Source organism: Moschus berezovskii, chromosome 19 (genome assembly GCF_049115385.1).
Source record: "Moschus berezovskii isolate FMDL1 chromosome 19, NW_MosBer_1.0, whole genome shotgun sequence".
NCBI classification, from domain to species: Eukaryota; Metazoa; Chordata; class Mammalia; order Artiodactyla; family Moschidae; genus Moschus; species Moschus berezovskii.
Genome location: NC_142478.1, coordinates 68,349,645 through 68,375,975, shown reverse-complemented (window position 1 = coordinate 68,375,975; position 26,331 = coordinate 68,349,645). Strand labels below are relative to the sequence as shown.

The 26,331-nt window shown below is 46.8% G+C and overlaps 1 protein-coding gene across 3 annotated transcripts in view; it reads right to left on the bottom strand.

Moving 5' to 3' along the window:
- Positions 1-26,331, bottom strand: part of SGSM1 (small G protein signaling modulator 1) — a 71,893-nt gene that overhangs the window by 3,607 nt on the left and 41,955 nt on the right. For 2 of the 3 annotated variants that reach the window (XR_008683035.2, XM_055404522.2), the window contains exons 13-25: positions 25,455-25,619; positions 23,480-23,618; positions 21,046-21,110; positions 19,002-19,147; positions 17,572-17,700; positions 16,319-16,501; positions 15,065-15,133; positions 13,567-14,157; positions 9,915-10,039; positions 9,048-9,130; positions 4,926-5,035; positions 3,024-3,120; positions 1,172-1,339 (exon numbers count right to left, since the gene is read on the bottom strand). Coding sequence is in view for 2 of the 3 variants with exons in the window: in XM_055404522.2 (XP_055260497.1) it covers positions 1,172-1,339; positions 3,024-3,120; positions 4,926-5,035; positions 9,048-9,130; positions 9,915-10,039; positions 13,567-14,157; positions 15,065-15,133; positions 16,319-16,501; positions 17,572-17,700; positions 19,002-19,147; positions 21,046-21,110; positions 23,480-23,618; positions 25,455-25,619 (2,070 nt within the window). In the remaining variant the exon portion in view is untranslated. The remainder of the gene's footprint in view (positions 1-1,171; positions 1,340-3,023; positions 3,121-4,925; positions 5,036-9,047; positions 9,131-9,914; positions 10,040-13,566; positions 14,158-15,064; positions 15,134-16,318; positions 16,502-17,571; positions 17,701-19,001; positions 19,148-21,045; positions 21,111-23,479; positions 23,619-25,454; positions 25,620-26,331) is intronic. The other variant, XM_055404524.2, reaches the window with a different exon arrangement.

Sequence of the window (26,331 nt, the reverse complement as noted above, 5' to 3'; positions counted from 1 at the left end):
AGAATACTGGAGTGGGTTGCCATTTCCTTCTCCAGGGGATCTTCCCAACCCAGGGATTGTCTTTGGGTGTCTCCTGCATTGGCAGGAGGATTCTCTATGGCTTAGCCACCATATACATTATTTTGGAAAAGACTGGATGAAAAAAATAAATATTTTTAAATGAACCTGTTAAGTGCAACATGGTTTTCTGGGTTGGATCCTAGAGCAGAAAAAGGACATTAGTTAAAAACCAAGTGAAATCAAGTAAGTCTGTAGTTGATAGTACTATTTCAGTGTTAATTTCTTTGTTGTGACCCATGTACCTGAGGATCAGGTAACATATTAACATTAGGGGCTGCTGCTGTAAAAGGTACAGGAAACTCTCTGTACTATCTTTGAAACTTTTTCTAATAATAACTAATAATGTTATTTATTATTATTATTATATATTATTTAAATATAAAATATATTAATAATAATAGCTAATAATGTTTCCAGTGTAAGGTCATCACTGGTGGCTTTTTTCTTTTTTTGCTTTATCCAAAACCTTCTTTAGTTTAAGAAAATGTTTTAATAGTGATAATAGCAACAGCTTCTAGTCAAAGCAACAGCTGTGAGCCAAGTACCACGTGACTGATGGGCCTGACATCCCTGTGGTCTCATTTAATCTTCCTGACATCTCTGTGATGGAGGTGTCAGTACCATTTTATTCCCAAGGAATCTGAAGCCCGGAGATGTGAAGTCACTTGCCCAAGGTCACACAGCTCCTGGGTGGCAAGACTGTGCCTTTTTCATGCCACCTTCCTGTATCTGCTTTCCCTCTACACGTCAACGCTCTGAAGCAGACACCTTCCCTCCTGTTCCAGGTGAGGAAGCAGATGTTTAGGGAGAGGGGAAGTGACGTGTCTATGGCACAGCTCGTTCCCAGTAGAGCCAAGGTTGGCCCCAAGCCTGACTTCAACACCCAGGCCCCGTTGGCCAGATCCCTGAGAGAAACACACGTGGAACACTCAGCATTACAAGATGTCAACTCATCCACTGGGAAATAGCCACCGGAGGTGGGCAGAAGCCACCTCCATCCCCTTCATCTTGAATCAAGCTCAGGGACTCTCCATCCATCCCTCTCCAGGACCCAGGAAGGGGCCCTCCAGAAGCCTGCCCCCTTTGGATGAGACCCTGATCACGTGGGTACCATTAAAAAATTTGATGATGTCTGTAAAATCCATGTTGTTCTCCAAGATGATGTCACGGTAGACCTCCACCAGTGCCAGTGCGATGAACAGGACATAGTGGGCGGACGAGACGTGTTTGGCTGCCCAGATGGTCTCCCAGACGGAGAAGACATCATCATAGATGAGTTCTGCCAAGACACCAACACACACACACGCATGGGGAGAGCTCCCCACGGAGCTCACAGTGCTGCCCGCCCTCGAGAAGGAGCCCAGGCCGGCCGTGCTCGGTGCTTCTGTCCTGGGGCAGCAGACAGAGCTCAGGCCAGGACGCAGGAGACCTGGGCGCTGTCATTTGACAGCAGCCTCAGTTTCCCCTTTCTGTGGAATAGGCTGGGCACACTATTGCATGTTTCCAGCTCCGACATCCTGTGAGTGGAGGAACTGGGCACGTGCAGATTTGGTTTTCCTTGACCAGTCCCTGCCCTGACCCTGGGCCAGTGTCCTGCTCTCTGCCTGCACCCTCCAGCTCCTCTAGCACCCATGGGGTACGTCCCCTTCCCCCTGCACCCAGGCAGTCGGCTGCTGCTTCCGGGTCTAGTAAAGAGAGACAACAGAGTAAGGATGAAGAGTAAGGCTTCCTGTGTCCAATGAAAATCAGTCTGAATCCTGGCTCCATCACTATGAGCAAGGCGCCCTTGGGCTAGTTATTCTCCACGAGCCCTTCCTTTTCCACATCTGTAAGTGTGGTGATGTTGGTGGAGGAGGTTGCCATCTCTTTCTCCAGGGGAATCTTCCCGACCCAGGAATCAAATCTGAGTCTCTAGCATTGGTAGGCAGATTCTTTACCACTGAGTCACCAGGGAACCTCAGGTGGCGTGATACTAACAGTAATAAAGGACTGAAGAGACTTTCCTGTTGGTCCAGTGGTTAGGAGTCCGCTGTGCGATGCAGGGGACACAGATTCAATCTCTGTTTGGGGAACTAAGATCCCACAAGCCCTCGCACTGCCATGAAGAGCCTGTGCGCTGCAACAAAAGATCCTATGTGTCGCAACCAAGACTCAAAACAGTCATGTAAACAGATACACAAATAAATATTTTTTAAAAATAAAGGGCTGAAGAAATAATACATAGAAATGGTTCAGCACAGAGCCTGGCCCTTAATAAACACCTTCATACAGGTTAGGGGATTCCCAGGTGGCTCAGTGATAATCAGTCTGCCAATGCAGGAGACTCAGAAGACCCAGGTTGGATCCCTGGGTCAGGAAAATCCCCTAGAGGAGGAAATGGTAACCCACTCCAGTATTCTTGCTGGGAAAATCCCATGGATAGAGGAGCCTGGTGGGCTACAGTCGATGGGGTCGCAAAGAGTTGGACATGACTGGACAACTGCGCACATGTGTATGCACATAGATTAGATATTATTACATATGTATCACAGAGGTTTGCATTATCCCAAATTGGTATGACAGCAATGCACTGTGTCAGACATCATTTCTCAGTCACATGGGAAAGATACTCCATGGGCTTCAGAGTTCTTGGCCTCTGATAAGCCGCTTAACAGAATGGTAGGTAACTGGGCTTGGGTAGATAGATGGGGGCTCAGATCCTGGCTCTATTATTGCTAGGTCTGAATTTAGTTCTTCTCAGCCTTAGTTCCCTCATCTGTAAAATGGGGATTGTGACAACACCTACTACACAGTGTCTCTGCAAGTAAAGGTAGATAAACTGTAGTCAGAACTCAACAAATAGGTGTTACTCTAGTCCAGTGGCTTTGTCCCAACACTTCCCAGCCTCACTGCTGTGGTATCGTTTCCCCCTGGGATTCTGCTACAAACAGTCTGGGAACAAGGTCCCAGTTGGATGTGTGTACCTCGCTTGAAATCCAGCAGGAACCAGCGGTAGCAGAAGTAGAAATGAGTGTAGTCCCCGTTCTGATGCATCAACTCGAAGAGCTCTGAGTCCAGAATCTGTTAGAGGAAGGAAAGAAAGGAATTAGCCTCCTTGGCAAAGGCTGGGCTGGAGGGGACAGTCGGAAATACGATGCTACATCCCCATACCAGACACTGCACAGCCCTTAACAACCGGGTGGAGTTTAAAAATGGCCAAAGAATTTGAAGTGGAAATCAATCTGATGCAACCTAACCCAGTCTTTCTCTAAAGAAGATATGCAGATAACCAATACGCACAGGAACCATGCTTACCATCGTTAGCAATTAGGAAAATGCAAGTCAAAACCATAATGAGCTACCATTTCATAGCTGCTAGGGTGGCTATAATAAAAATGACAGACAGCAAAGGGCTGGGAGGATGTAGAGAAACCAGAACACTCGTGTGTTGCTGGTGGGAATGTAAAATGGTGCAGCTGTAGTTTTACTCGTAGGTACATCCCCAACAAAAATGAAAACCCACGTCCACACAGAAACTCACACATGAATGTACACAACGGCAGTATTCATAATAGCCAGAGTGTAAACAACCCAAGTACCCATCAGAGGATGAATGGGTACACAAAATGTGGTCTCTCCCTGCAATGGAATATTCAGCAATAGAAGGAATGACATATGGATATATGCTGCAATGTGGAGGGACCCTGTAAACATTATGCTAAGTGAAAAAAGCCAGACACACAAAGCCACATATTGTGTGACTGCATTTACATGAAACGCCCAGAACAGGTAAATCTGCAGAGACAGAAAGTAGACTAGTGGTTGCCAGGAGCAGGGGTCAGGGATTGCTGTTAATGGTGGTGGTGTTTGTCCTTGTTTAGTTGCTAAGTCATGTCTAACTCTTGGGTGATTCGACGGACTGCAGCCTTCCAGGCTTCTCTATGGGACTTCCCAGGCAAGAATACTGGAAAGTGAAAGTCGCTCAGTCGTGTTCGACTCTTTGCGACCCCATGGACTATACAGTTCATGGGATTCTCCCGGCAAGAATACTGGAGTGGGTAGCTGTTCCCTTCTCCAGGGGATCATTACAACCCAGGTATCTAACCCAAGTCTCCCGCGTTGCAGTGGATTCTTTACCAACTGATTTCCTTCTCCAGGGGATCTTTCTGACCCAGGGATCAAACCTGCGTCTCCTGTGTTGGTAGGTGGATTCTCTACCACTGAGCCACCAGGGAAGCTCAGGGGTTAGAGGTTCTTTTTCAGGGTGATGAAAACTGTTCTGAAATTAGATAGTGATGATGATTTCACACCTGTGACTATTCTAAAAACCAATGAATCAAACATTTTAAAAAGGCAAATTTACGATATATGAATTTATCTCAATAAAACTCTGTGTGTATGTGTGACAGGTAGAAAGAGACATATACTCAAATATTTCTTTGCAGTCTGGAGGAGGAAATGGCAACCCACTCCAGTATTCTTGCCTGGAAAATCCCATGGATAGAGGAGCCTGGCGGGCAACAGTCCGTGGGGTCGCAAAGAGTCGGAAACTACTTAGTGACAAAACTACCACCACCACCACCATTTCTCTGCAGAAAAGGACCAATGCATTCAAATGTCCTGTTAAGGGCAAGGACCGCGTCTTGTTCATCATTGTAGCCATAGTGTCTGGGCCAAGTAAACGCTCAGTAAGAATGAATCCAGTGGAGATGACTTGAGCTGTTGAGTGAAGGTTAACTTGAATTGAGTTTTTCAGTTTAACTCAACTGGGCTGAGTGAAGTAGGACTGAGTTACAGAGCTAAACTAGGAGTGGCTATTAAGTTGGTTTGTGGTCCATTGGGTTGAGCTGGAATAAGTTATGTTATTGAGAAGCACAAGGTCATACCTGGATTAGCGACCTCATGTTGGCAAAGTGTGTGTCCATGGCGCCCCCGTGGGGGAAGTTCTGGTTCATCCTCTTCATGAGCTCGGTGAAGCAGCTGAAGGCGAGGGCCTCTGGGGAAAGAGTATAGGAGAGTCAACTCCGCCACTGCCTAAGGTCCTGAAGTGATGGTCCGAGGGTCTGAGCCAGTTCATTAAGTCCACAGCCAAATAAGAAACGTAAGGAAGTGGAGTATACCCATGCACACCATTTCAAGGGATGCTCTCCAATCTTTCATTACGCACTTCCCACCCGAGAGGTGCTGAAATAGAGCATCCTTTCTTTTAGGAAACAATGGTGACAGCAAATGCTCTGTTTTATAGATCCCTATTTACTCTAATAAAAAGTCAACAATATTTGGTCCCAGACGCCTTGAAAAATATTCTGCGAGGCTCATGAAGTTCTGCTGTCTGAGAACCACTGTATTAAAATAACAACTGTCAATACGGGAAGGGTGTTTGCAGGTGTTATGCAAAGGAAGGGTCACATAACTTTGGGAAACACTACACAGAGAGTGACTCTATCTACGAAGGGAAAAAAAGGCTCTGAGCAGTTCTGTAATTTAAGAGATCTATGTTGGGGATTCCCCGGCGCGCCAGTGCTTAGGACACCACACTTTCACCACTGAAGGCATGGGTTCAGTCCCTGCTCCAGTGGCTAGGACTCCACACTTGCACTGGTGTGGGTGTGGATTCAATCCCTGGTTGGGGAACTGCTAAGATCCTGCAAGCTGCATGGCACAGTCAAAAAAAAAAAAATCCATTTCATACTGTTCAACCCAGTGTTTAAAGAATAATTTGAAAAGAGTACCTATTTTCTCCTAACAGCAAGTAGCTTTAGAGAAAGTTATGAGAAGGTTACCCAAGTCACCACAGAATCTTGTTCATTTTCTTTATTTTTCAGAACAGTTTAGATTTACAGAAAAATTGAGAAGAGTGTAGTTTGCATGTACCTCACACCTAGTTCCCCTGATTACTAACATCTCCCATTAATATGTCCATTCATTACCATTAATGACCTACTGATGATACACAATTAACTCAAGTCCATAGTTTTTTACCCTATGCCCTTTGCTGCTCCGAGAACTCATCTCAGAGTTACATGATATGCAGCTGTCATCCCTCCTTAGGCTCGTCTTGGCTGTAGCTGTGACTCAGACCTTCCCTGTTGGTGTGACCCTGATGGTTATGAAGAGTGCATGCCATGTGTTCCATGGGATGCCTCTCTATCGGAATTTGTCTGATGTTTTTCTTATGATAAGACTGGGGTTATGGGTTATTGTGAGAAAGACCATGTAGGTAAGGTGCCACCTGAATCACATCAAATCAAGGGTGTACGGTACCGATGTGACTGAGGATGGCGGATGACCCGGCCACCTGACAGAGGCAGTGTTTCCAGGTTTCTCCACTGCACAGCTTCTCTTTCACCTCCCACCCTTTTCTGCAGTGGACTTTTTGGAAAGAAGTCACTATGCTCAGCTCTAAGAGCTGGGCGTTATACTTCTCGTTTTTAAACAGCTTTACTGAGGCTTGCACACCATAAAATTCACTCTTTTAAATGTACTGGGTTGGCCAAAAAGTTTGCTTGGGTTTTTCTGTACGATGTTACAGAAAAATCTGGGCAAAATTCTTGGCCAACCCAATATAATTCAGTGGTTTCAGAACAGTCAAGAGTTGCAAACCAACATCTCTATCTAATTTCAGGACATTTTCATCACCCCCAAAAGACACTACATATCGGCAGTCATCACCTATTTCCCTCTCCTCACAGTCCCTGTCAACCATGAATCTATTTTCCATCTCTACAGATTTGCCCTTTCTGGAACCAACCTTACCCTGATGTAGCTAACATGCCCAGCTTCTCAAATGTTCCTGAATCCAGTTTTCGTACCTTACTGGTTTCCTCATTAACACACTGAATAAAACCTTTGTGCACCTTATTTGTATGTGAGAGTCATGTAACCTTTTGAAAATCACAATTTATCAGTTCTGAAGGTCATCCACTGAGCTGTTTGAGGGGATTAATCCAATGGAGACAAATTAAGTCCATTTGCCTGCACATCTTTTCTTGGTTTCTGAAGTGAATTTTGGGTGGCAACAGAGCTTTAACTTTTCTAACCCTCTAGTTCTTTTTTTTTTCTATTGATATGATGTATTTGTTTTTATTTCTTGTTTGTATACCTTCAACAAATTAATCTGAATTGGTGATAGCAGTGGTTGGGGATTTGCTTTTATGGTTAACTATCTGGTGAGTTCTGTTGGGTGTATAATGAAAGTTTGTTCTCTACTGGGCGAGAAATAACAAAGAATCCAATTTCATGGTCTTTTTTCTTTTTTGCTTTGCCTCATTTTGAGGGAATCGGTTTGTCTATTTGTAACCTCAGATCAATTAAGAAGCACACGCTCACTGGAAGAAAAATGACTCAGTTTTTGTGTTTCGGGCTCACTACATTCAGCAACGTTTTAAAGTTTTTGGTGTACAAATCTTGTACTTCTGTTAAATTTATTCATAAATATTTCACTCTTCTAGAGGCTACTGCAAATAGAATTGCTTTTCTGTGTTCATTTTTAGACTGTTCATTGCAATAGTATAAAATATAATTGACTTCTGTATAAGTCCTATATCCTGCAACCTTGCTGAACTTATAATACTTTTTTGACTCCTTAGGATTTTCTGTATGCAAGATCATGCCATCTGCAAATATAGAGGGTTTTATTTCCTTTCCAATCTGGACGTCTTTATTCCTTTTTCTTCAGTAACTGTCCAGGATAGAGCCTTTTGTGGCAGAAGTGAGATGTATTCAGAATTTTGTTGACACTACTTTGTCAACAAAGGTCCGTCTAGTAAAGGCTATGGTTTTTCCAGTGGTCATGTATGGATGTGAGAGTTGGACTGTGAAGAAAGCTGAGCACCAAAGAATTGATGCTTTTGAACTGTGGTGTTGGAGAAGACTCTTGAGAATCCCTTGGACTGCAAGGAGATCCAACCAGTCCATCCTAAAGAAGATCAGTCCTGGGTGTTCATTGGAAGGACTGATGTTGAAGCTGAAACTCCAATACTTTGGCCACCTGATGTGAAGAGCTGACTCATTTGAAAAGACCCTGATGCTGGGAAAGATTGAGGGCAGAAGGAGAAGGGGACGACAGCAGATGAGATGGTTGGATGGTATCACTAACTCAATGGACATAGGTTTGGGTGGACTCCAGGAGTTGGTGATGGACAGGGAGGCCTGGCGTGCTGTGGTTCATGGGGCTGCAAAGAGTCAGACACAACTGAGTGATTGAACTGAACTGATTCAGAATTTCATCACTGAGTATTAGTTGTGGGTTTTTCATAGATGACTTTTATCACGTTAAGTAAGTTCTCTTTTGTTCTGAGTTTGCCGAATTTTTTTTCATGAAAGGCTGTTGAATTTTGTCTGATGACATGATCATGTGACCTTCATCCTTTATTCCATGAATGTAGGGAATTGCACTGATTGAATTTCGTATATTGAGTCAGCCTTGCATTCCTGGGATAGATCCCATTTGATCATGATATATAATCCTTTTTACATCTCAATGGATTCAGTTTGCTAGTGTTTTCTTGAGGATTTTGACCTTGATTTCATGAAGGATATTGGTCTGTAATTTTCTTTTCTTGTGATGTCTTTGTCTGGTATTGCTATCCAGGTACCAGTAGGTCTTCATATAAAGACCTGCACCATTGGATGAGTTGAGAAGCGTTTCCTCCCCTTCTATGTTTCAGAAGAGTTTATGAAGTATTGGTATTCATTTTTCATTAAGTGTTTGGTAGAATTCACCAGTAAAGCCATCTGGGCCTGAGAGTTCCTTTGTTTTCATTCATGTTTATATAACCAGTGGCTAGAAAAGCTTGGATAAGTGTCAGGCACCTGGAAATAAGTGTTGGTCAATGTAGAATAAAAGAACTTTTTATTTCACTGAGACCTTGATGTGTTCACTGGACAGGTTTTCTGAACCCTGGCACTGACTCAGTTTATGGAGTCGCAGAATGAGGTTAACCTTTCTTCTCTGTCATGAGAAGGAAGCTGCATCCCCAGTCCGGGGGCAGGGAGGGTACACTCACCATCATCCAGGATGACCAGCAGTGGGGCCAGGAGGTCACACATGCCCTGGACATAGCCGATCTCAATGTGCTGCCAGATGTAGCTGCAAGAGACACGCAGGATGGCCAGTGATGGCACCCAAAGTCTGCCTCTCCAACCCACTCCTTTCCTCTCACCCTGCTTTGGGCCCCCATCTCTCACCTGGATCAACTCCCTCAACCTCCTGCCTGTATTCCCATCCTGTCTCATTCTCTTCAAGCAGCCTATGCACAGTCACCAGGATGACCTTCTTAAAGCTCAGGAACCTTTACAGGCTCTTCACTGCATGACAGGGCAATGTCCAAACTCCTTAACTGGGGGTGCCAGGCGTCTGTTGCTTTCTCCCAATCCCCCTTCACAGTCTCACACATCACTTCTCAGGACTTCTTCCCTTCCCGCTGCACTGAGGTATTTACCTCTGTACAAACAAAGCACACATTCATGCCCCTGTGTTTCTGCCTGAGCTATTCCCTCTGCCTGGAATTCTCATCGGCTTCTTAATAATCATAACTACTGTTTACTGAGCATTTACTGTATGCTGTCCACTGTATACGTATTTATCACTGAATTCTCAAACTAATCATATGAAAAAGCTACTATCATTATCGCAGTTCACAAATTACGAGAATAAAGCACAGAGAATTAAGTGACATGCGCCAGTCACACACCTCATAATGAACAGCAGAGAAAGAATCCAGGGGACCTCACTCAATTGTGTGTGTTCCCCGTCGCCCGCACCTGCGCCTCCCATTCCCCATCTCCGACAGACAGCCCCACCCCGACGCCCCCGCCCCCGGTCCCAGACAGCCCGCCCCCGTCCCGACAGCCCTGCCGCCTGTCCTGGCTACCTGCACATGATGTTCCGCAGCTTCTCCAGGTTGGCGGGTGTGAAGTACCAGTAGTTGCGGTCACACCTCTGCACGTCCTTCTCGATGCGGTGCAGGTTCACCGTGTACAGGTCCAGGAGCTCTGGCTGTAGGCCCCCAGGAAGGGAGGGAAAGAACAGTCACACCCCAGCTCCTCAGAGGGGAGGGAAAGAACAGTCACACTCCAGCTCCTCACACGGGGGGTGGGGAAAGAACTGTCTCACCCCAGATCCTCACAGGGGAGGGAAAGAAAAGTCACACCCCAGCTCCTCACAGGGAAAGGAAAGAACTGTCTCACCCCAGCTCCTCACAGGGGAGGGAAAGAACAGTCACATTCCAGCTCCTCACAGGGGAAGGAAAGAACTGTCTCACCCCAGCTCCTCACAGGGGAGGGAAAGAACAGTCACATTCCAGCTCCTCACAGGGGAGGGAAAGAACTGTCACACCCCAGCTCATCACATGGAACGGAAAGAACAGTCACACCCCAGCTCCTCACACGGGAGGGAAAGAACAGTCACACCCCAGCTCCTCACACGGGAGGGAAAGAACAATCACACCCCAGCTCCTCACAGGGAAGGGAAAGAACAGTCACATCCCAGCTCCTCACAGGGAAGGGAAAGAACAGTCACATCCCAGCTCCTCACAGGGGAGGGAAAGAACAGTCACACCCCAGCTCCTCACACGGGAGGGAAAGAACTGTCACACCCCAGCTCCTCACAGGGGAGGGAAAGAACTGTCACACCCCAACTCCTCAGAGGGGCACTCTTCCAGAGTCTGTCTCTCTCCTCCTCCTCCTAGCCCGCTCCTGTCATCAACTGAGAAAACTTCCTCTATCTGAACCAGTCAGATGTCTGACTTTATTTTTTGTTGATGCTGTTTCCTGAGAAGGCCTCTTTTATTTTGTATGATGAAAATTCTCTTTACTTTTTCCTCACCATCCTATGAGGTATATAGAATTATTATCCTCATTTTACAATAGAAGGAAGTAAGATCAAGATATATATAAATATGTATATGTATGCGTATATATATATATATGCTACAATATACATGTAACAAACCAATTAAAAAACAAATGAAAACACTTATAGGAAAAACAAAATTTTTTGCAGGAAAACATGCAATTAATATGCATTATATTGCTATAATGATATAAACAAAGATCAATCATTTGACTAAAATTATTGTGACTTTAGTGGATGGATGGGGCATGGGATGGTTTCACTCTTGTGGTGAGGTGTGCAGGTAGGGAAGGAAGAAGACTGAAACCTCTTCTTCCATAATGGGGTCAACAGGCAGTATCTAAAACTGAAGAAAAACAAAAAAGTATCAAGCAGTAGCAATTCAAGTATATTATTTACAGACATGAGGGTAAACACCAGATAATTTGGGCAGAATAAGTCACTACTACTGCCTCGGGTGATGAAATTCCAGTTGAGCTATTTTAAAGCCTGAAAGATAATACTGTGAAAGTGCTGCACTCAATATGCCAGCAAATTTGGAAAACTCAGCAGTGGCCACAGGACTGGAAAAGGTCAGCTTTCATTCCAATCCCAAAGAAAGGCAATGCCAAAGAATGCTCAAACTACCACACAATTGCACTCATCTCACACGCTAGTAAAGTCATGCTCAAAATCTCCAAGCCAGGCTTCAGCAATACATGAACCGTGAACTTCCAGATATTCAAGCTGGTTTTAGAAAAGGCTGAGGAAATAGAGATCAAATTGCCAACATCCTCTGGATCACTGAAAAAGCAAGAGAGTTCCAGGAAAACATCTATTTCTGCTTTATTGACTATGCCAAAGCTTTTGACTGTGTGGATCACAATAAATTGTGGAACATTCTGAAAGACATGGGAATACCACACCACCTGACCTGCCTCTTGAGAAACCTGTATGCAGGTCAGGAAGCAACAGTTAGAACTGGACATAGAACAACAGACTGGTTCCAAATAGGAAAAGGAGTACGTCAAGGTTGTATATTGTCACCCTGCTTATTTAACTTAAACACAGAGTACATCATGAGAAACGCTGGGCTGGAGGAAGCACAAGCTGGAATCGAGACTGCCAGGAGAAACATCAATAACCTCAGATATTCAGATGACAACACCTTTATGGCAGAATGTGAAGAGGAACTAAAAAGCCTTGATGAAAGTGAAAGAGGAGAGTGAAAAAGTTGGCCTAAAGCTCAACATTCAGAAAACTAAGATCATGGCATCCAGTCCCATCATTTCATGGGAAATAGATGGGGAAACAGTGGCTGATTTTATTTTTCTGGGCTCCAAAATCACTGCAGATGGTGATTGCAGCCATGAAATTAAAAGACACTTACTCCTTGGAAGGAAAGTTATGACCAACCTAGACAGCATATTAAGAAGCAGAGACATTACTTTGCCAACAAAGGTCCGTCTAGTCAAGGCTATGGTTTTTCCAGTGGCCATGTATGGATGTGAGAGTTGGACTGTGAAGAAAGCTGAGCGCCAAAGAATTTATGCTTTTGAACTGTGGTGTTGGAGAAGACTCTTGAGAGTCCCTTGGACTGCAAGGAGATCCAGCCAGTCCATTCTAAAGGAGATCAGTCCTGGGTGTTCATTGGAAGGACTGATGCTAAAGCTGAAACTCCAATACTTTGACCACCTGATGCGAAGAGATGACTCGTTTGAAAAGACCCTGATGCTGGGAAAGATTGGGGGCAGGAGAAGAGGACGACAGAGGATGAGATGGTTGGATGGCATCACCGACTCAATGGACATGGGTTTGGGTGGACTCTGGGAGTTGGTGATGGACAGGGAGGCCTGGTGTGCTGCGGTTCATGGGGTTGCAAAGAGTCGGACACGACTGAGTGACTGAACTGAACTGAACTGCCTCGGGGAAAAGGCGGAGTTGGGCCAGACAACTTTAGGTTTTTGGATCCAGCATAGTCTGACTGACTCTTTGGAAAAGAAATGACAAAATCTTTAAAAGAAAATGGATGTAGGGACTTCCCTAGTAACTCCTCACTTCCACTGCATGGGGCATGAGTTTGGTCCCTGGTCAGGGAACTAAGATCCCCAAGCCATGCTGCAAGGCCAAAAATATTAAATTAAAAAAAGAAAGAAAGTGAAGTCGCTCAGTTGTGTCCAACTCTTTGCAACCCTATGGACTGTAGCCCACCAGGCTCCTCTGTCCACGGGATTCTCCAGGCAAGAATACTGAAGTGGATAGCCATTCCCTTCTCCAGGGGATCTTCCCAATCCAGGGATCGAACCCAGGTCTCCTGCATTGCAGGCAGAGTCTTTACTGTCTGAGCCACTAGGGAAGCCTCCAAAATAAAACAGGTACATGATCCTTGGCTCAGAAAACCTTTTCTGTTAACATTCTTTCCTCTGGGTTTTTATGGCAAGAAAGTAAAATATTTAAGAGATAGTGAACATGAGTGTAAACTAAGATATGCCTAAGCTGGGATGTGAACCCAGCACCGTTTGTCTGCAAAGCCTGTGTTAATATTAAATTACCTTCTCTTCCAAATGGGTTTCTACAGTGAACCCTCCACGATGGGGAAAAGGCAATGAAACAGAAGTTGTTCTGGGTAACAGAGGCTTGCCACCCTCCCATGGCTGCAGAAAAAGGAACAGAGGAAAATCCTGATGACTTACAGAGTAGGTGACGCCACTGGAAGAGACAGGGGACGCCTCGCTGTTGGCCGAGGTGGTCACAGCCAGAGAAGCGAGCGCGGGGAAGAGACTCTCCATCTCAGGCTCCTCTGAGAGGTTGTCCTCACTGTCCATCTGGCTCTGCTTTTCCGCCTCGCTGCCCCTCCAACCGTCCATCACGGGGCCCTCCTTTTCGGGCAGAGCCACGTCCAGGCTGCCAGTGATGGACATGAACTCGTCCATGCTCTCGTTGGCCAGGAGGTCGCTCTCCAGGCTGTCCTGCACGGCCAGCTCCTCACGAGTGGCCTCATCCCGGGAGGTGGTGGCCTCACTGCTCTGCCCGTCATCTACGCTGCTGTCCCTGGGCTGAAGCACCAGAGGGGTGGTGCGCTGGGCGTCCATGACACTGTCTTCCGTGCTCAGGCTGGGTTCTGAGTGCTCCGAGAGGCCCGAGGAGAAGTTGTGGGAGGAGGGATGGCCCGAGTCTGGGGAGCAGGTGCCGTTGATCAGGTTCCCATTGGGGATCTTGGTCGGTTTCTCTTCCAGCCTGCCTTCTGCCTCCACCTGCTCCACCTCGTCCACAGACTCAAAGACCTGCAGACAAAGTACACAAAGACAGATGAGTTAGGATGTGTGTCATGATGCTGCCTCCAGCACCAAGCTGAACAGCCATCCACAGGGGGCTGGTTCAGATATGGAACATGCATGCTGGGGAACACTACACAGTCAGTAAAAAGATGGAGGCAAAACAAGGTGGGACATATTCTTCCATCTGTAGAAAATTTAAAAGTGCTCCGTATGCAGGAACAGGCATAGAAAAAAATCCAGAAAGAAACAGGGGGAGCAATGCAGTTGGCTCTGAGGAAGAAAACCTTTCATCATACAAAATCATGTGCACAAAAATTTTTTAAAGTTAACTAATTAAAGGAACAGGCTTAAAAAATATCCATGTAGTTAACCATTATGGATCAATTTTCAAGAACACTTAGGTGAATATGAAATATTTTGGAAAAGTCTCCAGGATATATATTCAAGATTTATTTGTGGTTATTTGTGTCTTTAGGCCATATCCCATCAATGCAGACTGTATAAGATCATGTCACAAGGTCACTTGAAATGTTTCTTCGGTGTGGTTATATCACCCACTTGATTTACTGTTAATTTCATGTGCTTCTGGTTTTAAAAAGATTTATTTTCAATTAAATTGCTTTCAGTCGTGTTAAAACAAAACAAAACACTTTCCTAACTCCAAAGTCAAAACTAGAAAACAAAGTATATTCAGAGAAGACGGCAATGTTATTTCTAGGGAGGGCATGTGGGGATCAGGGATGGGCAAAACCAAATTTAGTTTTCTCTGCAATATTTTTTTATAGGCAGAAGAGATTCATGAATTAAAGCTAAAACAGAGCAATCTTAAGTGGCCTGGAGATGACGGGCTTCCGATCCAGTTACTCTGGGCTGGAGGGAGGTGGGCAGGTGGAGAGGGGCTCTGGAAGGTCACCTGTGTGCTGCTGCTGGAGTCGCTCTGCAGGCGGATGTTCTGGCGGCCGGAACTGCAGCTCTGGGAGGACTGAGAGGAAAGAGGGCAGGAAGGAGCTCAGGTGAGGCTGCATCTAGGCTCAGGGTCCCTGTGCTGAGCAGGGGATGGAGTGCTAGGCTGGCAGTCAGTAAGTGTGGTCTTATCTCTATTCCTGACATGAGGCTCTCTCAGGGTCTCAGCTTTCCATCTGTCAAATAAAACTGGGTCGGGCGGGGGGCTCATCTCTCCTCCCTAGAGCCCCTTTGAAGGCAACACAAACCACAGGACCCCCACCTCCCACCTGCAACCAGAGAATGCCACTTTTAAATGCTCTGCACTCGAGACTTTGAACTCAAAGGACTGGCTGTACTAATGCCCATTCTCTGCTCCTTTCCTGGATACATGCTTTTTGTCCTATAGCTTCTAGTTTCTGTCTACTCTGAAGCTAAGCTGGGCCATGGGACCTGCTTCAGCCAATGGGATGTTAGCAAACTCAACAGGGCAGACGCATTAAAAATGCTTGTGTATTTCTGCATTTTCTCTTAAAGATCTGCTTTCATTGTGAGAAGGTGACCAGGATAGTCTGCTGGAGGATGGACATGAGGAGCAGGGCTGTCACCCCAAACATGTGAGAACCCAACAAAGAACAACAAAGCTTTCAACTGAGTGTCAGCTGACCCACAGACTCATGAGTGAAAAAGAAATAGTTGTTGTTGGATGTCACTGGCTTTTGGGGGTCGTTTGTTACACAGTTATAGCATGACAATTGATGACTGATACATCACTGGTCATGGGAACTGATTTTCTTTTCACCTCCGGCTTTAGGCTGATAAACTTGGGACTTCATCAGGACAGATACATCTGACCTGTTCACTGGAGCATTCCTGACATTCCAGGACATTCCTGACAGTACCTGGCACATGGTAGGTACTCAACAGCATCTGCCGAATAAGTGAAGGTCTAATGCTGTGCTGGATAGTTTACATATACTATCTTGTTGGAGCTGCATGCAAATCTCCCCTATACAAATGATCATTTCCATTTCATAGATGAGGTAACTGAGGCCCAGAAGTAGAGCTGCTTTGCCTGAGCCCCAGAGCTAAGAAATGAAGGGGCTGGAGTTTGGAGTCAGGTCTGTGCTAAGACACTCAGCCCTCACCCTTCCTTCAACAGCCCCATGAAGCAGATCCCAGCCTTTACCCTCCACCTGGCTCCCCTAGGGGAGCAGCCCATCACCTCGTTGCTGATGGTGGAGTCCCGGTGTATCATCCGGTGCAAGTGGCTGTCCAGGCTGGCCCCCGACGAGCATTTGGCCAGGGCGGCCGCGTGGGACTCCCGTTCCCTCTGTCGCACGATTGCCTCGCAGCCCAGCCACTCGGACATGGTCTGTGCGTAGCAAGCATGAATCTGCTCGTCCACCTGCCAGAGTAGATACACGGTCAGCCAGAGAGAACAGATCAGCGGTTGCGGGGGTCAGGGATGGGAGTGAGCAGGAGGGGGTGGGTGTGGCTATAAAAGGACACGAGAACCACAGCAGCACCAGAAAATGTTCAGCATGTTGACTGTGGTGGTGACACACAAGCCCACTCGTGTGATAAAACTGTGGAGAACTAAATAGAAACACACACGCAAGCACAAGTAAAATGGGGAGTCTGATCAAGGCTGACATATATATACACACGTGTATATATGTGTGTGTGTGTGTAAGGAAATATCACACAGCACATGAAATATACCCAATATTTTATAATGACTATAAATGGATTGTAATTTATAAAAACATTTTTAAATTGTTAAGTCCAGATGTCTGGACTGAGTAAAATATTTATTGAATATCTACTATATGTCAGGCACTATGTTAATCTGTTAGTTTAACACAATTTTTTTTTAATCTTCTTTTTCGGCTGTGTTGCGTGCCATATGGATCTTAGTTCCCAGAACAGGGATTGAACTCATGCTCCCTGCATCGGAGGTACAGAGTCTTAACCACTGCACAGCCAGGGAAATCCCTAATTTATAAAAATTTTGAATCACTATGTTAAACGCCTGAAACTAACATAATATGGTAAATAAACTATATCTCAATTAAAAATATATACATATTAATATAGACAACAACAAAAAGAAATGCAATAAAATATGGACTTTAACTGCCAGTATATATCCATGTTGATGTCAATACCCTGCTTATGGTAAACTGTATTATAGTTTTGTAAGAAGTTGCCATTGTGCGAAGTTGGATGAAGGAGATGTCTCTGCATTATTTCTTACAAGTTCATGTGAATCTATCACTATCTCAAAAAAGCTATTTGAAAAAATGACATCTGTGGCTTGTGCTGCATTTATTGGACGGCGCTGCCCTCAACCTTCCTGGCTCCCCCATATCTCCCTGTCCCCCTGGTCCAACAGGGGACTAGAGCTCCCCCACCCCCATGGCACCTGGCTCTTCCTGTTGCCAAGGGCCCCACTGCTCCTCTGGGGTAACCAACCTCCTTCCTCTCTGCTTCTGTCATCCCGAACTGGTAGTGGCCCAGGAGGAAGGGCCACACGGCTTTGCGGATCTCTGGCTGGATGCCCCCGTAGTAGATGAGACGCAGCAGCTCCTGCTCCTCGTAACTCTGGTAGGTGGGGGAGGCAAAGATTTGGTCAGCACAAAACTAGGGCATGGGCTCTGTGACCCGTAGTCCCACCTCTCAGACCTGGCCCTCAGTGAACATGCTGTGAACAGGCAAAGCCACATGGACACAGATGTCCATCGCGGCATCATATTTGAAAAAGCAAAACCCCAGGAAACCCCCAATTGCTGTTATTGATAAACGAGTAAGAAATACACCTCTACAGTGTCAAGTAACTACAACAGCAGGGACTACGGTGTTACTGCAGCCCTGATACAACAATGCAACCAAGCAGGTAGTAAATGGTTGCAGAAGCGTTAGATGAAAAACATCCGTTTTGACCATTTATTGTTTCAGCCACTTTGTCCTTAGGGTAGTGCTTCCCAGACTGGGGAGATCTCTAGGAGCATTTGGGGAAATTTCTTGTCTTTTTTTGGCTGCAACGCATGGCCTGAGAGATCTTAGTTTCCCTAACTAGGGATTGAATCTGGGACCTCAGCAATGAAAGCATGGAGTCCTAACCGCTGGTCTGCCAGGGAATTCCATGGGAAACTCCCCAAATATAAATTCTTGGGGTCCACTCTTAGAAGTGCTCAATCAGTAAAGCTGGAGTGGGGCCCAGAAGTCGATAAATCTTTTGCATTCCTCAGGAAACGTGCAATCAAGCTCACAGACTGCAGGGATTATGAACACTCTAACTTTTCGAGAAAGGTAAGCTGTCATATCCATTTAAATTTAAAATGGACATCAAACAGCTTTATTTCTAAGAATCTACCCTTGAAATAAGAAAACTAGTACAGAAAGGTATATGCTTATAAAGATGTTGACTTCAGCACTGCTGAAATAATTTTAAAAAAGAAAAGAAACTGGAACAACTTAGATGTCCATCGTTAGAGAAAGATTTGACTAAATTATGGTCCACGCATATATGAGGGGCTAAGGTTCTAACATGCAGTATTTCACCTAGAGATCTGAAAGATGTCCTTCACACAAAAGTAAGTTGATCACTCAAAATGCGAATATAATGTCACCTCATTAAAAATGAATTTCAGCTATATCTATATAGACATCCTGTGAATGTATAAGTATAGGAAACATATAGCGAGGTCTACACCAAACTAACACTAGTCATTAATTTAGGGGATCAGAACTGGGGGGGTGTAGCAGAGACATGATATTTTAAAACTTTTTAAAAATATGTACACTTGCGTTTTTCATTCTTTGAAGAATGAAAAGAGGTCCCCATAATCTCTGTCCCCCCAGAGTCTCTGCCCCACAGCAGGCCAAGCCAGGCCAAGCCTTACTGTGCTGTCCTGAAGGTACTGCTCCCAGATGCCAGCCGTCAGCCCGTGTCCAGCATCACAGGGCAAGTCGGGGGACACGATCATGTGATTGACCAGGGCTGACAGGTGGGTCCTCACGGTAGACAGGTGTCTGCAGTAGGCCAGCCCTGTGGGGAGGGAGGGAAAGTGTCACTGCCCACCGTCCAGCACCCCTACCTTGTCTCACAAAGTCTCCAAAGTACTGTCCTCCTCGCAATCTGACTGAGCCCTTGTGACCAGCAAATTCTCATCGTTTTCCTTTTCCAGGTTGAGGAAGGTGAGGCTCAGAGGGGCGAAATTACTTGCTGGCTTAACTGCTTCATGGCCCTGCGACCCTGGGGAAGTCACGTCACCTTTCTCAGTCTCAATTGGGGTGATGCCCGCTCCTCTAGGGCTGGAAACCAAGGCATTGAATTCACAGACTGGAGGCAGGAAGGGGCAAGTGACTCTAGGCTCACTGTGCCCCGGGGTGCCTCCAATGAATGCTGAGAGAGAGAATGGGAGAGGAGGGGACTGGTTCCAACTGCAGCTGGATGAAGAGCACCCTGAGGTCAGAAGCAGCAGAGATGCTGAAGGCACTGGTTTGCTTTCAAAGATGGCCCTGCACTCTTAGAGGATTACCCGCCAACGTGCCACCCTTCACCTGCTCCACCCTGGGTGCCTGGAGGGCACAGCGCCCAGCCCACATGTAGATTCAGCAAACGCTGGCCTGTGTGCTTTGACCATGCTCTTTCCTTCTGGTTACTCCCGACCCCCAATTCATCGTCATGTCCCAGAGAGGACCCTGGACCACCTGGAGCCTGAGGACTCAATCCACCGACAATGGGGCTAATCACGATGATTATGATGATGGTGTGATAGCTAACACTCACACAGCACACACTCTGCCCCAGGGTGCCGCTCCCAGAGCTTAGATAACTTCGTTGATTCTCACTACAACCCTATGAAGCAGGTTCTCTTACTATGCCCATCTTACAGATGGGGATACCGAGGCACAGTCTGCTTGTATCACTTGCCCAGGTCACGGTGCTCGGTGTGGAGTTGGGATATGAACGCAGACCATCTGCTCCAGAACCTGGACTCTCAACCACCATCAGCGAGGAGCCATATCATGTGAGGGCATCAAGCCCATCTTGACTCCCACCCCTTCTACCAGGAAGCTCCTCCACTGTGGTTTCATAAATACTTGCCCAGAGCCTCCTCCATACCAGGCCCATTAGGCACTGTGGATGGATGGTAACAGAACAGGCAAAAAGCTTGACCTTGGGGAGCTCACACTTTCCCCGTCTCTCCAGGCTGATACCATCTGCACTATTTTTTCATAGGCCCATGCAGGATGTAGCAACACTTTTCTAGATTTCCTTAAAATATATATATGTTTTATCTTCCCCATCTGGGCTCTGAGGTAGGGGAAATAAAACCTGCTAAGAATCAAAATAGGAGAGTGGAAAAAACAGAGCCTTTGCGGGCCTGGGTTTGAGAGTCCCAGCTCCGTTACTTATTTGCTGTGTGACCTTGGGCCAGTCCCTTTGCCTCTCTGTACCTCAGTTTCCTCATCTGTTAACTGGAAATCATCAGAGCACCTGTGTTAGTAATTTAGCTTTTAAGTTATTGGGAAGGGATTAGGCCATCTTACTCTGCTGCTTCTGCCTATAGGAAGAAAGAACTGACATCTATTGAGCACCAACTGCAAGCAATGTTAGGTGCTTTATGTATGTTTCCATTTAATCCTGAAAACACACCCTCTAAGGTGGGAAATAGAGATGCAATGGTAACTAAACCTTGCTGCTTCCAGCAAGGAGCCCCATTGTTCACTGACTTCTCTTAGAACCAAGGGAGAAATTTTATGCCCGATCTGTAAAAGAGGAAATTGAGGTTCAGGGAGGTTAATGTAACTTAACCAACAGTAGATGCCTAGGAAACAGAGGCGCAGAGCCAGGCTCATTCCCCTGATACTGCTGATATGCAGCAGGCACTGAATAAATGCTCCCGGGAGACAAAAATGGCAAATAAGGCCAATACGCACATCCATAGAAGGCTCTGGAAAGGATCTGGTACTTCATATTGTCACAGAGAAGCTTCAGGGGAGCCCTGCAGGTGGAGCAAAAGGAAGATGTTTAGTACAGATCCACACATAGCCTGGGCTTGCTGGACAGGAGCATAACTCGTTATCTCTGGGGAGCAGATGAGAACCAGCCAGCCAGAGAGAGCAGGGGTACTGTTATTTCCACCTGCGTAGCATCACTGCCCCTTCTTCTTGGAAGTTTCCTTCTTCCCAATTCTGTTCCTATGCTTTGGGTGCAGCTGATTCTACCCAGTATATGACTCAGCTTAGAGGCACAGTGATTGGGTCGGGGGGGTCACATGATTCAACCTGGGCCAATGAGAATCAACCCTGGCACATCTACTAGAAAAATGACACTCTTCTTTACTTGAGTTCCTAAGCTAGTGGGACACAGGGCAGCAGCTGCTAGGATCCATTTTCACTGCTGCATAGGAAGGGCTTGCCTGAGAATGAAACCGTCTTAGAGATAAGCAGAGCCGAGAGTTAAAGAAACACATTCCTGTGTGGCACATCTGGATCCAGCTATGCCTGAAGCCCCCATGCTGCTGATGTCTCAGTTCTACCAGTACGTTTTCTTTTTCATTTGCACCAGTTGGAAGTGGGTTTCTGTCACCAGCAGAAAATGCTCTGACTTCTAAAGTGACCCAGCTGAACCCAAGAGGAGCCAGTCTGGGATCCAGAGTCTGGCTAATTGCAAAGCAGGTAATGCCTCAGAGATTATCCTTGCACGGGAATTTGAGGGCAGGGGGGCTGTTTTGGGTGAAAGAGGAGAGAGGAATATGGCCTCAGAACTGATGGGGAAAACAGGACTGCTGAAAGCAGTGTAGTCCATTCTTGGAGAGAACAGAGTAGAAGAATATCACACCCATTAAAAACCCAAGGAGACTGGGAAGGAGGCGTGGTGAAGTCCTCCAGGCATGCACATGGAGGCATTAGGCATTAAAGTCACCCTCTTTGTGCCCTTAGACTGGTGATGCTCAGGCATCCTCAGGTTACATAAGGGCAGTGTCACACTGATCGCTGCCCCCTAGAGTGGCCCTGGCTGTCTGCAAAGTGGTGAGCTCCCCATCACTACAGCTGTAGAAGCAGATGCTGTGAGTGGGGGTACTGGGTTAGAACAGCATTTGTCCATGGTCCATGGACCATCAGTCACAGAATCACTTGGGGTTTCTCCATCATGTGGATTCCCAGGCCCTGCACAGATCTACCCAACCAGGATCTCCAGGAAGTGGTTGAGGAAGCAGTATGTGATCCCCAAGGTGATCCCGATGGATATTAAAATTTGAGGATCTCCAGTCATTTCAGTGCTTCTCAAGCTTAAAAGCACACACATCGTCTCGGGACCCTAGGTGATCTGTTAAATGCAGATTCAGCTTCAGCATTTCTGGGGTGAGGGGCAGAGATTCTGCTCAGGTGATGATGCTGCTGGTCCACAGTCCACACGCTGAGAGCCAGGAGTTCTGTGGCTTCACAGATTTGCTGTTGGCCCCCACTTATATTCCTATGGCTGAAGAATGGGCCATGCACTGGGACAGAGGCCCAGCAAGGAAAAAAGGATTCTACTCTCCCAGGCCAGGCCAGGCTGGGTCAGCGGGAAATATGACCAGTCTCATGAATGGGCTGAGTAGTCCTGAGAAGACAGAGCTCTGCGGATAAGGAGAGAGATGATTTGGGGATTTAACTTTATGCAATAAATTTAAGAAGTGTCATTTACTGACTATCACCATGTACCCGGTACATGGGCTGGCTGCTTTTTAATCATTATTTGATTTGCCCTTAAGACAGTTAAATAAAGAAAGCATTTCCCTTAGTCACTGGGATTCCCAATATTCAAGATGGTGGTGACTCCATCTGCCAGGTCCGTGAATGCAGAAAAAGCAAAGCCCCCTGCTGAAGCATGGCAGACACAGCATGCATGATAAGTAATTTTTTGTTGTAAAAAATTACTGAGATTTTAGGACTGTTTGTTACAGTGACACCCCCTTGTTGATCCTGACTGATACACATAAGGAAGCTAGGACTTCACAAGGCTAGGATTTAACCCAGATCTGAATGAGTCTATGTTGCTGTTGTTGCTTAGTTGATCAGCTGCGTCCGACTCTGCGACCCCATGGACTGTAGCCCCGCCAGGCTCCTCTGTCCATGGGATTTCCCAGGCAGGAATACTGGAGAGGGTTGCCATTTCCTTCTCCAGGGGATCTCATGCACCCAGGGATTGAACCCCTGTCTCCTGTATTGACCGGTGGGCTGTTCACCGCTGAGCCACCGGGGAAGCCCTGGATGATTCTATAGCCTGTGTTAACTCCCCTGAATCCAGCACAGGACAAGAAATGGTACCTGCACACCTCCAGTCAATGCCTGCATTTCTTCCGTCCACAGCCCAAGCCCCTCATACCTCTCGTGGTTGCAGCCGTTGGCTGAGCCACCATCAGCCGAGCCACTCTGCGAACAGGAGGAACAGGAGGACTGCCGGGGGCTGGGTTGCCACAGGGATGGCAGGTTGCTCACAGAGACATCCATTAGGTCCTGGGGAACTGTGGTGGTAGAAAGGGCAGAGGAGAGCCCTGGTAAAGCTTTTGTGGGTCACAGAAACCTCACCCCAAAGCAAGCAGCTCACCCCCACACCAGCAGAGGAACAGGGAAGACCCTGAATGTCACAGCAGGAAACAGCGACGTCAATCACTGTCTGACCCAGGTCCTTGAGCCCAACAAGCCAGTGAGAGCCACCACCAAGATTTTCGGTCCCTGAGGTGATGGCAAGAGCTGATGGCAGCTGAAGAGTCAGAAAGAGACCAGAGCCAAGTAAACAGGTCCAATCGCAGAGCAGGAGGCCAGCCCTCACCATGTTGTCATTCAGTTGTCCCCATGGGAGGCTGGCAGGAAGGAAGGGCAGCCTGCTGGGGAATCCTGGGGAGGACCAATGGCCTCAAGTCCCCAGAGGTAGGTCTCATGGGGAGCCCTTGGTGGTGAAATGTAAGGGAGCCTGACTCAACAGGGGAGTCCCCACTGATGAAGATGCCTGTGCTGTCCATGGTCCTGTTCCTATAGCTGCTCTACCAAGAGAGCCTCAAACAGGTTGGCAACTCCCCCGGAATCATGTGGGATGCTTGTTTAAAAGCCATACGCCTGTATCCTACCCATATGCCCGACCTACTGAATTAAAATCTCCCGGCGATACAGCCCTCGAGTCTGTCTTTCAAAAAGAGTTCTGAGGTAGCAGCCACGTCTGAGAACCAAGCACAAATGATTTCCTAACTCTTGGACGCTGGTGGTTCCTGATCAATTGCTCCCAGGGATATAGCACTCATAGTTTCCCATATTGTTTTCTTTCCCGGCTCCATGGAAGCCACGGCATTTGCAATGCTGCAGAACAAACACACCGGTGACCCAGGCATTACCATTTGTATGGTTAATTTCCTGGCCTCTTGGTGCAAGAAAGTTATTTTCTCTAGGACAGGACTTGCCGGCTATCGCCTGTAAAGGGTAGATAATATTTGAGGGTTTGCAAAACATTTGGTCACTATCATAACCATTCTACTCTGCCGTCATAGAACAAAAGTAGCCAAAAATATTGTAAACAAATGAACATGGGTTATGTTCTAATAAAATTTCATTCATGGACACTATAATGTGAATTTCATATCATTTTCACATGTCACAAAATAGTCTTCTTTTTTTTTTTTTCAGTTATTTAAAAACGTCAACACCAGTCTGAGTCCATGAGCGATACAGAGGATTCGACTTTTGGCCTTAATTTGCCAAGCCCTGCTTTAGGAACTTAAGAGGGGTACACATTTGCCCGGTGAGCAGCACCTCCTCAAGGGTGGCTGGTAATACCTGGCCTCTCCCCTTGGGCTCCAAGGAGAGGAGGAGCTGTGGACCCGGCCCCACCGGTCATCACAGCTCCCTTGTTGACAGCATCTGCCGCACCCAAGGACAGAACAGAAAGCTGCTAACAGAAAGAGGTTCTGGAGGCCATCAAAAGTGGCTTTGTGGCAGACTCACCAATGAACTGGCCAAGAAAGACCAGTCAGCCCCTATAAATTGTTCTTGAAAACATTTTATGAAAACATTCTTGAAAACATCAGTTCTCAGCCAATCTCCGGGAAGCACTGACCAGGAGATCTGCCCATGTGTGGCAAGCATGTCCCCAGCCCCAGCTTCTCGCACCCTGCAGACATCATCAGTGGACCCCTCTGCTGATGAACCCACAACACTCCAAGCTGTGTCTTGTAGTACAAAGGCAAGACAGTGCAAAGGCATCAATTTTTCCCCTGCCTCCATCTCCAGCTGCGGACCAAGACTCAAATGACAACATGGCAGAGGTGGCCGGTGCCCAGTCCCAGGGGTGAGGGGAGCCCAGACATTACTGAGGGGCTGCAGCTTCAGGCGTGATGTGGGGAGGGTCGTGTCCCATCTGGCTTGTGCCCACCGGCTGCCCCTGGCCACCACTAACACGGACCGGCCTGCAGGAACCACCATCCAGGCAGGGCCCGCGGAGATGGGGGGAGTGTCGCCCAGGGGGCTGGAAGCAACTTAAGAGACAAAAATAAAAACACCAATGAAATGGAAGGTCTGTGGGGGGTGGAACAGGACACTGAAAAGGCAGAGGAACCAATTCCCCGGGGCTTGAACCTTTCCCCTGTCCTGCTCCACACAGTTACCCTGGCTTGTGTTTGATTAGAGAAAGAAGAATGCTGACATCTATAAAGTGCCTACTATGTGCTGGGTGCCATACTATTCAGGGAACTGCCTCATCCCTGATGAGCCTGTAAGGCAGTGGTCCCCAACTTTTTCAGCTCCAGGGACTAGATTTGGGGAAGACAACTTTTCCATGGACTGGGATTGGGGTGGATGGTTTGGGCATGCATGATTCAAGCGCATGACATTTATTGTGGACTTTATTTCTATTATTATTGCATCAGCTCCACCTCAGACCATCAGGCATTGGATCCCGGAGGGTGGGGACCCCCGCTGTAAGGGATGTGTTTCGTCTCCTATTTTGCATGAGAGAAAACGGAGGCTCAGAACAACAAGACAGCTTACTCACCCAAAGCCTCACCAGGTCGTTACTGGGATAACCGGTCTTTTTGGCTAAAGTCCCTTCTCTTCCCACTAACAACAGGTGTCCCTTTCCGAGCTCAAGTCCTACCGTTATCCCCTTTTACAGATTAGAAGACTGAGGCACAGTGAGTTTAAGCAGCATGCCCAAGACCACCCAGCTAATAAGTGGTGAAGCTGGGATTC